The sequence below is a fragment of the Aulonocara stuartgranti genome, assembly GCF_965226115.1.
Source record: "Aulonocara stuartgranti genome assembly, chromosome: 22".
NCBI classification, from domain to species: Eukaryota; Metazoa; Chordata; class Actinopteri; order Cichliformes; family Cichlidae; genus Aulonocara; species Aulonocara stuartgranti.
Genome location: NC_138957.1, coordinates 1,830,927 through 1,847,895, shown reverse-complemented (window position 1 = coordinate 1,847,895; position 16,969 = coordinate 1,830,927). Strand labels below are relative to the sequence as shown.

Here is a 16,969-nt window from a genome sequence, read left to right as displayed (position 1 = left end):
GATGCATGCAAAGTTTCTTCACGTATCTTGAAGCTGTCCCCACCAACACAAAGTATTAAATATATTTCAGTAAGCATGTTAAAGACTATTTCCCTATGTCATTTCTCATAACTTAACCCATGGACATCCATGTTTTGATTTCATTGCATCTGTGGATTGGATAGATTGTTACCAACAGCTGAGAATTTCATTTCATTTGTAACTTATAAGACTCATATGTTCAATTCGACTGCATTTTTATAGTGTAATTGAATTGAGTTGCACCCGTGGGGTTGCAGAGGGTGTCTGCCGTTTGAGACCTTGGATGAGTAGCGATAGCTGAGGCGATGAAATGGTCAAGCAAGGCGAACCTGTGAGTGTTTTGGCAAAGAAATTGATGCCGCCCAGAAATCGGAATGCAAAAGATACAAACCTAGACGTGATTGCAATGTCAAATAACGGGAAGGGAAGATTGAAGTTATTGTGGAAGAAACGGAACATGTTCCAAGTTGCTTGCGGCAAGACTATTGATTATAGCTTCTTGGGAGAGGTCGATGAGCTCTGCGATGCTAGGGTTTAGATTAGAGATGGACCGATCCGATATTACGTATCGGTATCGGTCCGATACTGACCTAAATTACTGGATCGGATATCGGAGAAAAATAAAAAATGTAATCCGATCCATTAAATATCACGAAAGCACCTCACAAAACTTGCAACACGCCGTAACTCACCTCAGAACGTTAGCACGTCGGAGCAGTATGCATCACGTGATAGAGCGGCTGTGGCATGCGGGACCTGTCGGTGGTCTGGATAGCATTTGGAGCTTCGCTAGCAACCCGGCATTTCATCTCCGACAAAGTTATCCCGAGAGAAGTAAAGCAAGTGTGTAAGTCCATCTCTGAATGTTTGTAAAGCATTCCTGCGTTAAGCTTAACGAGCGACTGCCTCTCGCTCTCCGGCTGCTACTTCAATCATGAAACTGCTTAAATGATCAGCTGATCGGCTTTTCTGTAGCGAGTCTCTCTTGTTTGTTTTTGGCCCACTTTGCACCAGAAAGAGGAAACCAGCGGCTGAACAACAGCAGCACGTTTAAGCTTGATCAGCTGTTGTTAGAATTTATTTAATATTTCTTTCTACACCAGGATCTTTTTCTACATAGCTGACGCTGGTAACTGTGCAGGGGCGGATCTAGCAAAGTTTAGCCAGGGGGGCCGATAGGGCATTAACTGGGAAAAGGGGTCACAAAGACATACTTTTCTTTCTTATTCTCATTTAAAATGTCTCGCTTTTAATAAATAATTATCTGACACCCAAAGTTTTAATTTGATGTAAAATGAATAGAAGTCAATTACTGTATATAGTGACTATTAAGTCTAATATATATACCCTAGTAAGCTATAGTACTTTTTCCTTTGGGAAGGTACCATCTGTGCAGTCTGCAATTTTGTTGAAGAAAGATGTTGAATCTATTTAATATTTCTTGAAAAATAATTGATTTCTGTGCATTTTTTTTCACACTGCATCAAATTAAGGTTGGTTACGTCGATTAAGCATCATGAGGTGGAGCGTGAGGGGTGGTTCCCTATTTTTTATTCATTTATTTTTGTTGTTGCTGGGAGTTGGAACCCTATTAGTTAGGTTGCTTAATATTTACGCTAAGTACTCTTTAAAATACCAGAATAGGGAGAATGGTGTAGGTCTAAGTTTATTAGATTGATCAGTATTGCTGAACTATGAAATATTTTTTTTGTATACAGGTATAACAGAATAGCTTTAGTGTAGTTGTTGTTGTTTTAAACTTGAGTATGAACTTGCAGACTTGCAAAATGCAGCAAGATATTTTAAAAAACAGTTTTGTTGATTAAAAAACACTATATCGGATTCATATCGGTATCGGCAGATATCCAAATTTATGATATCGGTATCGGTATCGGACATAAAAAAGTGGTATCGTGCCATCTCTAGTTTAGATCACGCATTTTGTGGCTGAAAATGGAGAACTAGTGTCAGAGCTGACAGCCATGCATGAGCAGATGCATGAGGGGCATGATGGAAGGGGAATTGCTTTGGCCTTTGTTGATTATGTGAGCTACAGTGAGGTTGTCTGAGTGAATGAGGATGGATCTTTTTGACCATTTGTGGCCCCACAGTAAGGCCGAGATGACCACTGGGTAGATTTCGAAAACAGCTGAGGAAGGCAGGAACCATTCCTGGATATAGTGGCAGAACTCAGGAGGCCATGCTGAAGTGAACCATCTTCTGCCATAATAACCCCCAAAGCTGGCAGAAGGGGCAGCATCTGTGTAAAGCTGAATGTCATAAAAGAAAGAAATGCCAGTCCAGTTAGCAAGGAGAAGTTGCCAGAGTCGCAGTTTGGCTTTGGAAGAGTTTTCTAGCGTGATAGTGCTGCGGAGTGATGGTTTAGATGCTGCAAGTGAAAGCAAGTGAGAGATAAAAGAGCGGTCTTGAGGAATTATCCATAGTGCAAAGTTTAAGTAAGGGAGGCTAGCTGTCGTTTGGAACATGTGGCAACGAGGAGAAAGTTTTGAAGGACAAAAGTGATTTTCAAGAGTTTTCAAGAGTTTTTCAATAGGCCCTCTTTTTTTCTGAAATTGGAACGCCAAGTTCGGAGAAGACTCATGAGCTGGCGGTGACATGGAAGGGGATATGACTAGGAAATTGTCAAGAAGATGAACTAAAAATGGCAGCTTATGGTTGTAGAAAAGGAACTAACATAGAGCTTCAGAGAGTGAGTCAAACAGCTTGGGGCTGCTTTTGCAACCAAAGGTTAGCCTGACGGCGAAATAATAGACATCCCTCCACTTGACTCCGAACAGGCACCTGAAGTCAGGGTGAATTGGCAGGCATTTTAAAAGCCATGCACCTCTGCCAGCGATCTTAACAAGGGAAATGGCATGGTTCACTGTAGAGTATTTAAGAGAATAATCATCGCTGGGAACAAGGCTATTTATGCACGCAATATGACTACCATGAAGCACAGATAACTCAACGATTTTGCGCTTTTTGCCTGAATAATTTCTGTTGTGATGTCAAGTGGGCTGATGCAAAAGAGGGGAAAAGGCGGTTTAGAAAAGGGTCCAATCATGAAACCCTCCCTAACTTCTTTGGCTGTCAACTGGAGGTTTCTACAGGTACAAGAAACTGATGGCTGGGTGACAATGCCTGGGTGGAAACCTTCTGAAAAACCTTTGAATAAAAAGTTGACAAAGTCTGGGTTAGGGTGATTTTTTAAGGCTTCTTTTGATCTTGGATTCTGAATGCGTGTCGAAACGGGTAAAGCTAGTCATTGCTTGGGGGGCATGCTGAGCGGGAATTGCCGCCGTTGTAACAGGAGCAGGAGTGGAGATAGCGGCACTAACACCTGAGGCAACCAGAATCGTTGAAATTATTGCAAATGGTGCGGCCTCCTGGATGCATGACGGGTCTGCCCTTCCTATCTGTACCTTGTGGCAAAGGCATGCTAGGAATGGATTCTGTGTGTTTTGAAATTTCTGGTGTACATGTTGGGGCCAAGCAGTTAAGAGCGGATGTGCGGCTTATGGGCTGTGAATTATTTTGGGCTCAAACGATACAGGATGATACAGGAGCACCGCATATCTTGCAGGAAAGACAAAAACGGGCAGCAAAGATGCGACCAGAGTTCCTGGTTGAGACTGCCCCTGAATGTGTCCTGATCAAACTGTTGTAAGCAAACTGCTGCATGAGAAGCGAACTGGATGTGGTACTAGTTAAAGCCGGTGCCGCCGAATCATAGGGTGAGATCAAGTATTATAGTCAAGTACGTATCGAGCTCTTGTGTTTGGAAGGGGAAAGCGGTGCAGAGAACACCTCTGTATAGTGAAAAGGCGAAAGCAAACTCAAGCGCAGTGAGCTCCTTTGCCCGAGATGGGGCCGCACATGATGATGGGACCGTCGTGGCTGTCGATCAACCTGGGTGGAGTGGGCTGGTTGAGTGGTAGTAGAATGAGGTCAGCTAGATCTATATATTTACCAGCAACGATTTGTTGGCGAAGGTGAGCAGATACTGGGGAAGGTTTTGGAGCTGGTGGGCTGGGAAGAGGAATTGCAGAGGGAGGTGAAGAGGCCAGCGAAAACTGAGCAATATTAGTTTGAAAAGAGGGGTCCTGGGCTAAAAAACTTGGCCATGTGCTGCTTGGAGCTGCTCTGACGGAAGGAGGAAAAAGAACTGGGTTAGGAGGAGATATAGTTGGATACCTGGTAGTAGGAATGTAGGCTGAAATATTGTAAAGAGAAGCCGAGGTGAGAAGAACTTGCAACCCGGTGCCAGGAGGGTTTGCTGCAGTGATTAATAATAATAATAATGATAATGATAATAATAATAATAACAATAATAATACATTTTATTTAAGAAAGCGCCTTTCAAAACACTCAAGGACACTGTACACAAGCGATCACAACAACAAACATAACAATTTACAAAAAAAAGGATAAAACATTGAGCAAATAAATAAAATAAATTAAAGTAGCAGGATGGAAAAGTTTCCGTGAAATAGGCTATTGTGAATAGGTGAGTTTTGAGTCTTAAAAAGAGGGAAGGAAGTGATGTTTCTTATCTCAGGAGGAAGGGAGTTCCAAAGACGGGAGGCAGAGCAACAGAAAGCCCTGAGAGAAAAAATTCAAACGTACAGCTCTGCTGTCACTTCCAACATAAATGAGGACAGAAAACTAAACAGCAGTGACGTTTGTAGGGTTACTGAAGTTGGACTACCTGGTATATAATGATGTGCTACTTGATCGCTAGCTACACAGCTAAGTTAGCATAACATAAGGCGGTCATGGCTCAAAGAGTTGGCAGTTCGCCTTGTAACCGGAAGGTTGCTGGTTCGAGCCCCGGCTCGGACTCTCTTGTGTCCTTGGGCAAGACACTTCACCTACCGCCTACTTAGATAGATTATGTATGTTATACATACATCAAGTAATAAATGTTTAAGTAATTTTACTTTTTCAGCACATTGTATTGAATTATAACGTTTTACTCTTACATAGTTCAGTCTGTTGTTGTGACTTAAAATATGGAAGCAGCATTCTACACAAGAACAGTTCCCTATATAATAACCACAGTGTAATATTCTGTATCAAACACTTAATAACTGAAACAAGGTGTTCGCATCAGGTGAGGGCTACTGAAGCACAGAATTAATGTGCCTTAGCCTTCACCAGGCGGTACAGCACACTTCAACATACATCTAGAGGAAAAATACTTTGGTGCATTTGTGATGGCTGGGCGATTACACACTGAAGAGAGGCAGCCACAACAATTTAGCCCTGCTACCTATTTGAAACTCATGGCTGCTTCTAAGAGGCAGTGTGACCACCTGCAGACAGATGGGACGTATAAACATAGATGCATTACACCCCTCATTACATGTATGTGTGGAGGTGTGGTCATCAGTTAGCTACATGGGCATCAGTTGCGGGGGAGCCTTTTTCCATTTTCTGCGTGATTAAACTTTGAGTCGGCTTCTCTGCATGTTAACATATACAGAAAGCTCAGAGAAATAAAGGCCATTGACAGACAAGTGGGCACAGCTAGTGTGGCTTACGAACAGGGAGAGAAAAATGAGCGACTCCTCAACCCTTACCCTCTGGCTGAACCTGCCGGTTGGGTAAAAAAGCACAGGCTCCCTGCTGGAGTCTGCGAGATGAATAAGGGGAGGGACTGTGATTGGCTATCTATGAGAACTGTGGTTAGTGACACCAGAGAATGCTGATATGAACACACACTGCCTTTTACAACCAGCCAGTAAGAGAACATGCTGACTGAGAAGTTCTTCTCTCTTGGAATGGAGAACTGACACCATATACCTCCCCCTTAAAGAAATTAAAATAATTCAGAATAGGGCTGCAACCATTCACCAAGTAATTTGAAAAAGAATTATAAAAAATCTTCACATTTTTTTGCTTCAATGCTTTTTTTTATCGCACAGTGCCATAGTGCACCGTCGTCACCATGTAAGCGGGAGCGTTTAACCCACATTCGTGACTAAAAATAGACCTGCACCACAACAGTGTGTGAATAATAAGTTTGACAACATTAAACCCAGCAGCCCCCAGTTTTTCAACAAAAAGACTGATAACACAATAGCTCCACTGGAGCTGACGCTGCCACAGTTTAAGGCAGGGTTGTCAAACTCATTTTACACGGCGGGCCACATGCAGCACACTTTGATATTAGTGGGCCGGAGCAGTGACACTCCCCTTTGTGTCACTGTAAAGGATATTTACATACATTTATACATAATATATAATTATATAATATTAATATTAATATATTAAACTATTTTTCTACATGATGAAGAAAAAGCTGCTGTGACAAAGAAAGAAAAACTGAAAAGAAAAAACTAAAATTTCTATAGCAGAAGGTGAAAAAAGAAACTTTTCTGTCATATATTTATTGTTTAATGAACGGCCATAAGGGAGGTTTTTATCAGTAGGAAAAGCTGTAAAGTTTATGAAAATACAGTTAAAAGTCTACAAATTCTGCTTGTGTTTGTTTGTTGTGAGCAGCAGATCAAACAAGTTAAGAATTATAAATGGCTTCACTGTGAGACGTTGAGCCATGGCTCTGTGCTACATCTCTGCCATTCAAAGAATCTTTGCACATCCTTTATTTTATGAAAGATTTCACCCTTAATGCTACATTTTATTTTTTTAGGAAACCATTTTTTTCTCCAGTGTTTTCATTTTCACAGCACACTACAGCCAGTTTAGAATGACCACACCTAACCATGATTATCTTTGGACTGTGGACGGAAACCTATTTACAGGGAGAGCATGTCAATTCCATACACAAAGGTTTTTAGGTTTTAATCTGGAGATTCGTTCTGTGCTCTCTGCATCCTTATATCCAATTCTCTAGGATGGAAAACAAGTAGCCTGTGAAACTCTGTCCACACGGTCCACAAAACAGACACATGGCAAAGAATATGAAGCAAAGCCTGTCGCTACAAACAGCAATGAAGCTTTGGAGGACAAAGCTGCTTTTATGCTGCAGAAGGGAAGGTGCGCTAAAAATGTATGTCCTAAGTAAAAATCAATTGAGTGGTACTATCATAAATCACAGGATTTAATTAAACCTGACAAAGAGATGTTTCTGTATTTGGTTTGTGTTAAGCTGTGGTGATCTTGATGTGGAGACGTAGGCATAACCTGAGTGGCTGTGGAAAGGAAGCTCACTCTTAATACTGACACTCCTCTGTATGGGAGTGTGTTTTTGTTCAGGTTTTCACAAAGTGTGCACCACATTAGAAGCAGCTTTGCATGGCCTTACAATGTGTGCCAGAGGGAGCAAGGTTAAGAAGAGCTTAAAATACTCAAAGCATTTAAGCTAATTTAAGGGGTCAGTGTCAGTACTGGTTGACCTGTCCAGGGTGTACCCTGCCTCTCGCCCTATGATAGCTGGGATTGGCTCCAGCCCTCCTGCAACCCTGACAACGTTAAGTGGAAGAGGATGGATGGATGTCAGTTCTGGTCAGTACTGGTAGCATGAGGGAATATATTGCATATTTTACTCACACATATATGTGTGTGTGTGTGTGTGGGGGGGGGGGGGGGGGGGTTAAAACATCAGATCTCAATGGGAAAAGATTATGCTGGATGTCTGTGCTAATATGAGCATGGTATCGATACCATTACATAGTAATGTGTTAGGAACAAAAGAATGCCACATCTTTTGATGGAAGTAAAAATCAACCTCGAGTGCTGAATTCAAAAGACCAAAAGTCAAAGGCAAAAACTGATGTGAGAGACTAGTCCATTCTGCACTCTTCTGTCCACTCTTACTTAGTAGTTTGTATGGCCCCCACATGCTTGTATGTCTGCCCAACAACATGGGCTCCTAATGAGATGACGGATAATGGGGATCTCTTCCCAGATCTGGACCAGGGCATTTCTGAGCTCCTGGACAATCTGAGGTGTAACCTGGCAGCATCAAATGGACGGAAAAATAATGTTCTGATCTGTTCTATCAGATTTAGGTCAGGTCAGTGTGGGGGCAGGTCAGTGGTATCAGTTCCTTCATCCTCCAGGAACTGCCTGCATACTCTCCCCACATGAGGCATCGTCTTGAATCAGGAAGACTTCAGGACCCATTTTGGAAGCGTAGGATATGACCGCAGAGCCAAGGATTTCACCCCAGTACCTAAAGGCAGTCAGGGTGCCATTGTGCAGCCCAGGGGTGCCCAATCCCAGTCCTCAAGAGTCCTGCAGCTTTTAGATGCATCCCTACTCCAACACAGCTGAATCAAATGATTGGATTACCTCTTCAGCGTGCCATCAAGTTTGGCAAAGGCCTGATAACAAGCCATTCATTTGATTCAGGTGTGACGGAACAAGGATGCATCTAAGCTGCAGGATGGTAGCTCTCGAGGACTGGGATTGGGCATCCCTGGTCTAGCCTGTACAGGTCTGTGTCTCACACCTCCCAGTTTTGGTATCCTATGGCAAATTCCAATTGGGCTATGGTGCCAGGCAGTGAGCACAAAGCCCACTACAGGAGTTAGGACCACCAGACCACCCTCATAGAGTCTGTTTCTGATTGTTTAGTTAAAGACACATACACAGGTGGCCTTAATGTGCCATCCTGGACACGTTGGACTACCTGTGGAACCTCTGCAGGGTTCATTTATTGCCTCGCGCTGCTCGTAGGGTCACTGACCCTAGCCAAATGCAAAATAATGAAAAAACAGAAAAGATAAAGAGTGAAAATGTTTGTTCTGTTCTTAATTTCATTCAAGCTTCAACTGATTTATATCCGCTACTATATCTCAGAAGTGTGTGTGTGTGTGTGTGTGTGTGTGTGTGTGTGTGTGTGTGCGTGTGTGTGTGTGTGTGTGTGTGTGTTATTGTTATTCAGCAATCGTTCTGATAAAAGAATAATTGTTTTACTTTACAACCAAACATTTCACTGTTTGCCCGTCAGCTTCAGAAAACTGTATGATTATATTAGAAAATCAACGTTTATTTTTTTGGAAATCAAAAATCATGAAAAATCACATAAACACACAACTGTGAAAAATTATGAAACTATCACTGGGACCCTAATAAGAAGGTCTGTGACGGTGTGTTAAGAGCAGACTGAAAAACTTTCAGTATATTTTCAATAATGTATTTTAATGTATTTTTCAGGTTTGTACATTCAAATTCTGTCGTACACAGTACAACATGTAGTGAAACATTATTGCTGTACAATATCCGACCATTAAACTACAGTAAAGAAATTTACAAAATTTACATTTTAAAAGTTTACAGTAAAAAAAAGGTCTAACAGATTTGAAGAATAAATTAGGAATTTAACCTAAGAACTAAGCTAAATTATAAGATGAAAAATAGAATATGCAAATAAAATATTTAAGAAAGAAATTATAAGAAGTGTGCAAATAAACAGTGTGTGTGCAGTGACATGATGCATGACAGTTCAGAGTATCCCTGGGTCAAGACCCGAATAGCCTGAGGGAAGAAGCTCGTCCTCATTCTCTCTGTTTTGGCCTTAAGAGAGTGGAAGCATTTGCCAGACCTCAACATTGAGAAGAGGCCATTGTTGGGATGGGAGAGGTCCATATATAGTGTTTTGTAGTAGCCTAAAACATGTATATTTTCCACTTCTGCAAATATACTTTCAGAAGGAGAAATTCTAATGTATAGTCAAGTAATTAATGACAAATCAGGGAAAACTCCTCTAAAACTCTAATAAGACTGCAAAAGACACAACAAAAAATTCCTCATATTTTTTAACATAGTCGATAAAATTATTATCTATTGGTTTGTACTGAGGTTTCCCGTTGTTCGCTCTGTTGTTTTATCCTATTTCTTTATTTTTTATTGCAGTTTTAAACAAAACTGTCCATTTTATACATTTAAAGATGACATGAAGCTCAGGGCAGGCTATTTTAAAAAAAAATTCTGTGAAAAAAATCTAATTTTCAACATCATAAACCTTTTTTAAAAGTAATAACATCTAGGATTTTTTAATTACCACTACAACATCAGCTATAGAAAGTGTGAAAATGAGTCATTCTTTATAATATGAAATCTAAAAGTTGCATGTATCAGCAGCTATGATCATTTATGAGCTCGCTAATATATGATATTTATTTAAAGGCAGGTATTTTCATCAACACACAGTGTCAGCAGAGCCCAGGGCAGCCTTAATGCCACCCTAATCATTTCACTGTTGTACACAGCGTTTTATTTCCCCCCGTTCACCTGTCATTTCACACAGTCAATTAGTTTGGTGGCAAGTCGTGGCCTTTCATGTCCATATCAGAGATGCTAAGGCTTAAAGACAAAAGACTCATTATTTCATAGCATGTGTCAGATCTACAATCCATACCAGGCTGTCTCTTTGGCTTTGTCTTTTCATGATAACATTTCAGCTGCTTGTTTCCAGATTATTGACATCATGTGTAGCCATTCGATAGTCCATTTCATCAGTGTAAGAGTTTCTTTCACTCTTAATTAACATCTGAACTGAACGAGGAAATGCATTAATGGTTGCTTTGTTGTCATTGCAGCTAATTAATACTCAGGAGGTTTGCATTTTCCTGGAAAAACAAACTATAAAACCGATGTTTCAGTGAACACAAGACATGCTTCTTCAAATCAAGGTCTTATTTAAACAGTAGCTTACTGGGATGTGTTAGTTAGAAGGCCTCCTGTCACCTGCACACTGGGCTTCACAGGCCAAAGTGTTACTCATGAGTTCCTCATTTTTAGCATTGCGGCTATTTCAAGTTCACTGAGATCTGACATTGAGAGATTGCACAAAAATAATGGCATATTTAAAAAAATGGGGGCAGGGGAGGCTTTCCCAGTCATTTCCTTATTTCTACCTTACTTTAAAAATTAATCTGCAAACTTTTATCAAGAATAGAATTATTGATAAAAGAAACATTGCCCAGTCACCAACAGCAGTTTTACATGCCCTACAGATATTAAAATATTCACAAGCTACACTATTTTCATCAATCGATTCTTAATTTAATTTACTTAATTAACTTATTAATTAAAGTACTGAGTTCATTTTGAAGGTTCATATAAAAGATTAAGGACATTTTGCATCGTCAATGAGGAACATAAGAGTGAATTCACTCAATCACGGAACCATAAAAAATTATGAAATGCAAAATATAACAAACAAAAAACATTCACTTTTCTATTTGAAGTAAATCAAGTGCAAAAACTGTTGTTTCAAACAAAAAGGGAACAACTGAATAGGAAATAGTAGATACATGAAATAAAGAAATAAATATGCACTGGAACAGGCCTCTGCTCTGATGACAGAGAAAATCCTCCCTGCAAGCCAGTGAGACAAAGTAAATTTACGCAATCTGTTAATTAGTAGGCTCACTGCAAATTAAGAGATCATGTAAAACTGCATCAATATAGACCAATGCTTAAAAAGTCATTTGGACTTAGTGGAAGAAAAAACACTTGGACACGGCAGAAGTCTGAATAAAATCCAGTCCATGTTGGCCTTTTGTTCAAAGCTGACAGGACGAGTTTACATGGACATATCCAAGAACTCGTGGGACTAATGCTCCTTGCTACACACACTAAGATTTACCTTTTAAAAGAAATATTATTTTTCCAAGTAATGAAATGTCTTTACATTTACATTCTTAATGCGGACACTTTACCCGCTGGAGTAAACCTTTCACAGCACCATGCTATCATCGCTTTCTGGTTTTGCTCGTGTCTTAAATAAATAAATGGACAAAAATAAAAAAGCATATAATTGAAAAACTATACAGAATACCTGTAAATAAAAAACAATAATTCATTTAATCTTAAATACATATTTAAAACGTTTACATAGTTCTGACTGAGCACATAATGTAATAGAAAACATTTTTAAATGGGAAAATATTTAACAGGTTTAACGGCCTGATCGCTGTTTTTTTATTATTGTTATTTTATTTAGAGCAATAATTTGTAGATAACCACAAATTTATGTCAACTGGATATAAATTTTAGGAGAAAAAGCATAGCTCTTAAAGACAATCGAGTTTTGGCATGCTGATCATTTAAAGAGCCCTGACCACCAGGAACAGGTTTCTGACAGGTTAGCAGAAAATACAGTCATTACGAAAATAAGAACTAGATGTAAATTTGAGGTAAATGACACGCAGCACAGCGCTGTGGGAGTCGGCTGCTGGTTAAAGGCTTCAGCCGAAACTTTTCTGCTCACTGGGTTTTGCCTTTGAGCAGTGACACATGAGGAGGTCGTTAACAAATTAAGATGAATCAGAGAGCAGCAACAGGGCGTCAGCCATAAACAAACACTGACAACTGCCTCATGACAACAGGCTCAGTTGTGAGTGTGATATTATATCGGCTGTTTCGAATGTCGTGCAGTAACATGCAGGCTAGTTTTGTAACAAAAATCTAAACAGATCCACAAATAACGAGTCATAATTCATATAATAATAATAATTAACACAGTGCTCATTCTCGATATAGTCCTGACTGTGGACGTTTAAATCTTACATTTATTCTTTATGTCAACAGTACACGCAGCACTCTGTGCCCTTAAAGCGTCCACTTGGTCTCCTGGATAAAAACTAGCACAAAATCATTCATTAGCTTTGGTCAGTTCGTGTTCCAGCAGCGAGCTGCCGCTAAAGTCAATGAAGTCCGCGCGCTCGTTTATCTGCATTAGTGTCAGAGAACGTAAGTCGCGGTTTGCCAGGCCGCCCCCTCCTGTCATGTGCAGCCCGGGGAGGGAGGTGTGGAAACACCGCCCGTGTTTACGGTCTACATTCCTCCAGCTAGGGTGCTGCTCTCTGAACTGAACTGCTGGAAGCCATCAGCATTCATTCAGTAGATCGGCTCTGCTGGGAAGCACGTGAGGCGCTCGGAGACTTTTTCTTTGTTTTTAATAATCTAAACATTTGATTTTGCTCCAAAGATGCTCCACAAATGGTCTCCCTTTGAATCTTTAATACCTTTTTTTTTTTGGAAGATTTAATTATGCGGCAGCGTAAAACTCTCAAATAATTACCCAGCAGTTTCCATCGTGTTTACCACTGTCACTCTTGCCACCTGCAGGCCCTTTCATTAGAACTTGTTGTGAACAGATGCCGGACTCCGCCTGTATGATTATTTCAAGCTCACCTCTGCGACTCAAAGCGAAACAATAAGCACAAGAACGACAGCATGAATACGACAGAATGTGGAGAAGTTGGACCTACAGTGTGCGCTCCGGCGGTGCTGCCACTCTCTATGCGCCAGTCCGCTGATGCATGCTTTCAGAGCCTTCTCTTGCAACATGCAGGAGGACGGGCTGGAGGTGTAGAAATCCAGCATCTGTCCGGGACTTACGGTGAGCATGTCCATGCAGTCAAACATGATAAGAGGCTCTTCGTTCAACTACTCTTGTGTGTGATGGATAAAAATCGCCGACATAAGCGCAAGCAACTCCGTCGAACTCCTCTCCCCCTCCCTCCCCCTCTCCTTGGCACGGCGGATTTCGTTCCTCTTCTTCTCCTTCGTCCCGCACTGGAATCACTAATTATTTCAGTCCGAAACGCTCCGCCGCTTTTTCTAAATCCTCATTTCTTGCACCGAGTCTACTCTCCCCCCTGCCGCGAACCTCCGAAGACTCCATAATAATAACAATAATCCGACCTGTTTTTTGGAAATCGCCCCGTCTCGCATTGGGAGCGGTGGTAAAACACGCGCGAACAGGAGAATTTGTCTCTTGTAATAATAATAATAATAAAAAAGAACCACGGACGGCGTTTAAAAGCTCACGTTTCTTCTGCGATGACGAATGGGTTATCCACCCCCCCGCGCAACTCATTTCCAACTAGTTTTGCCACAGAGAGTGAAAGATTGAAATGCTTAATATATGCCGGTGAACTCTGTATGAACCCTTCCGAGGCGGCTGACCTTCAAATCACCCAGGCAGGCTGACATCACTGCAGCTCCGCAGCGCGGAACAAGGCGAAGTGAAGAAACGCAGGGAAAATAATACTTTCTTCAGTTGGGAAAGAAGACCCACGCAGCTAAAATTTGAAACGAGGTTTTTTTTATTGTCGTTATTATTATCAATTGTATTATTGTTATTGTTATTATTGTTATTAGTCATTATACAGTATCAGCACTCACATCTCTCTGGCTGTGATGGGCATATTGCTTTTTACGCACGACGCTCACTGTTGGTGAATGTTGGACCATGAGATCAGTCGTGAGGTCATATTATTTATTTGATTAGTGATAAGAACTTTATCGTCATTTTATTTATCTTTTATTTTTGAATTAAAAAACAATACTCTATTTTGTTAATAGTAAGCGTTCTTGTTTTACATGAAAACCATGTTTTTCACTGACAACGATAAGCATATTCACAGTTGTGCGCATTAGTAAAAGATATAAAGGGCTTATAAACTAAACTGTGACCTGTGATTTGCAACATTTTAGAAAACTGCTGACTTTGTTGTTATATTGATATACTGAACATATATACACAATGTTGGTAGCATTTAATATCTGAATAATTAAATGGCTGCATTCTAAAACATGAGTTTCAGTAAGACCCAGAATACAGATTTAAGTTGCTTTGACTTAATTTTAAAATAGCAGATTAAAGCAAAAAAAAAAAAAATTAAGAAACTTTAGCATAATAATTTGAACCACTTTACTGAGAGTTCTTCTAAATACTCTTATTTATTTTGGCTACAGTGCAGCTGCCATTCCAAGAAATGAATTAAGTAGAACACATTTAAGCCTACAGGCTTACATGCTGAGGGAACAAATGTATTATTTCGAGAATCTTCCTTATTTAAAGTGTTCTTTGTATAGCATTTTCACACAGCATTAGTTTCTTATGATCTGTTATTGACAACAACATGATTCATCTGACTGTTGATCTTCCAGGCAGATGAATCTTTATCTGTTTTCAAACATGAAATCATATGAATAAGAGAATCAATCAACATAAATTATTTGCCCTCTCGCACATTTAGGAATATGCATGAGGGGGAAATCTTGTATACAAATCCTCAAAACAACATTAAGGGAACAGCTGCTGATCACAAACACAAAGAGAGATAAACTTCAGTTAGGAAACAAAAACCATCGTGACCACTTACTGGTAGCTTGAGATGGTACCTGAAGGTCGTTCAGGTTTGCAGGTAGGTCTTCTAAAAAGGAACAGAAGTACTTCTTTGGGCTTCATGAGGGGCATTTCATAGGTTTTTTTTTTTTTTTTTTGAGTTGGCTGCCTTTTGTTCCAATCTTTGTTAAGATGCACTACATCAATAATGTCTAGGTACAGGCTTTCACGAGGCCAATCCATGACTGATCGTGTTCCCATGTGTATGTTTTTCTATGCAAGTATGCTTTTACTGCACTTGCAGTGTTGGGATCACTGTAATTTGGAAAAATGAAGCTGTTCCAATACCTTTAACTTTACAAGGTCCCCAAAAAACCATGACGACACCTAAGGTGTATTTTACAGATGGCTAAAACCGCTCACTGATGTACTTCTTCCCTAACCGTACATATAAACAATAATTTGAACCCAAAATGTCCACTTTGGATTAATGAATGATTAAAACAAGTTGCAGTCCAGTACGTGTGTGGTTAGAAATAGCTCAGCCTTTTCTCCTCATTTCAATTCTCTCTTCCATTGAGACTCTTTGCTGGGATTTTACCCCCATTTCCTAAGGACATGACTTTTAGATACTGTTTATAGACATATATATGCTATAGACACTTCTTTTACTTACGCAGTTTTCTTACATTTCTTTAAGGACAAATCCCATACCACATTGAGGTTTGACAAATGTTTCAGCTGATAGCTCTGTGGGAATCACCTCGTTGGTTCAAAGATACAATTGTATGTCTCTCAAACCTTGACATTTTTGGAAATTTGTAAATTCAACTAAAGAAATGAGAACAGATTTTGTGTTTTTGCGACCAGACTAAAGATAGACTTGGTTTTGTGTAGGTGTGTAGGTGTAGGTACAACACTAGTTTATTCACCTAGTGAGGTGCCTTTTGATGTTTTAATGATTTATAGATCAAAGTTAAGTGGCTCAAGACTTTTACACAGTCCTGTAAATATTTTATTTTAAATAGCATCATGTGCTAATTAGACAAGAAGTGCTGCTTTCTGAACTAAGCTCAGTATATTCTATCTAATAATTACTCTCCCTGTGCCTGTGTTTGGTTTCAAATTAAGACTAAATTACTGTGATATTCTTTGCTGGCCACCAGGCTCTACATGTTCTACTGACAGACCAGGCAAACACCGAAACAATCACCTAAAACCAGAATTGTATTTTCTTGTAAATGTCTCTAATTCTTATCATCTCTGTTTTGTGGTTTGAACTCTTGGTTTACATTAGTGAATGTCAGTTTCTACAGTTGCTCTAGTAAAAAAAAGTTCTTTGATTTTTTTGTGTATAAGTTTTGTCAATATCATTCTTGTTATTGATTCCTGTGATTGTATTATTCCTGCCTTGTAGCTGTTCCACACCAGCACATTGTGATATTGTGTTATGTTTGCTTGAGTTGTGTCAGAGGAAATCTTTCATGCTGGTGCTGTGGTTGGTTCTACTGCATCATAGTAATGTCTCATGTCTAAATCTCCTGGTTGGGTTAGTTCTGGTTCTGTGTGAAAGTTTGAATGTTCTCTCAACGCCTGCTTGGGTTTCATCCAAGTTCTCTGGCTTCCTCCAAAAACACATGTAAGGTAATTGGTGATGTGAAATTTGTCATGGATGTAAAGTAGATAAAAGTGCTGTGTGAATGTACGTTTGAAAATGTGCCTTGTAGTCTGAAGCACTTTGGGTGTCAGGGCCCCCAGTGCTAAATATTCCTGTCTTCTGAGGCCTCTTTGCTCCCTGTTTCAGATTCTCTCCCAGTGGACCTAAGCAATCTCTGCCTTTGTATTCCTTCATCTGTTTTGTTGAGCTGGTTCTCCATTAAAAATCGCCCC

The 16,969-nt window shown here is 40.0% G+C and overlaps 1 protein-coding gene across 1 annotated transcript in view; it reads right to left on the bottom strand.

The window, feature by feature from the left end:
* The window catches only part of LOC309698855 (retinoic acid receptor beta-like), a 117,211-nt gene extending 103,833 nt beyond the window's left edge, over positions 1 to 13,378 (bottom strand). The window contains exon 1 of the mRNA XM_082521588.1: positions 13,215 to 13,378. Coding sequence (XP_082377714.1) covers positions 13,215 to 13,371 — 157 coding nt within the window. The 5' untranslated portion in view covers positions 13,372 to 13,378. The remainder of the gene's footprint in view (positions 1 to 13,214) is intronic.
* Positions 13,379 to 16,969: the final 3,591 nt, after the last annotated feature.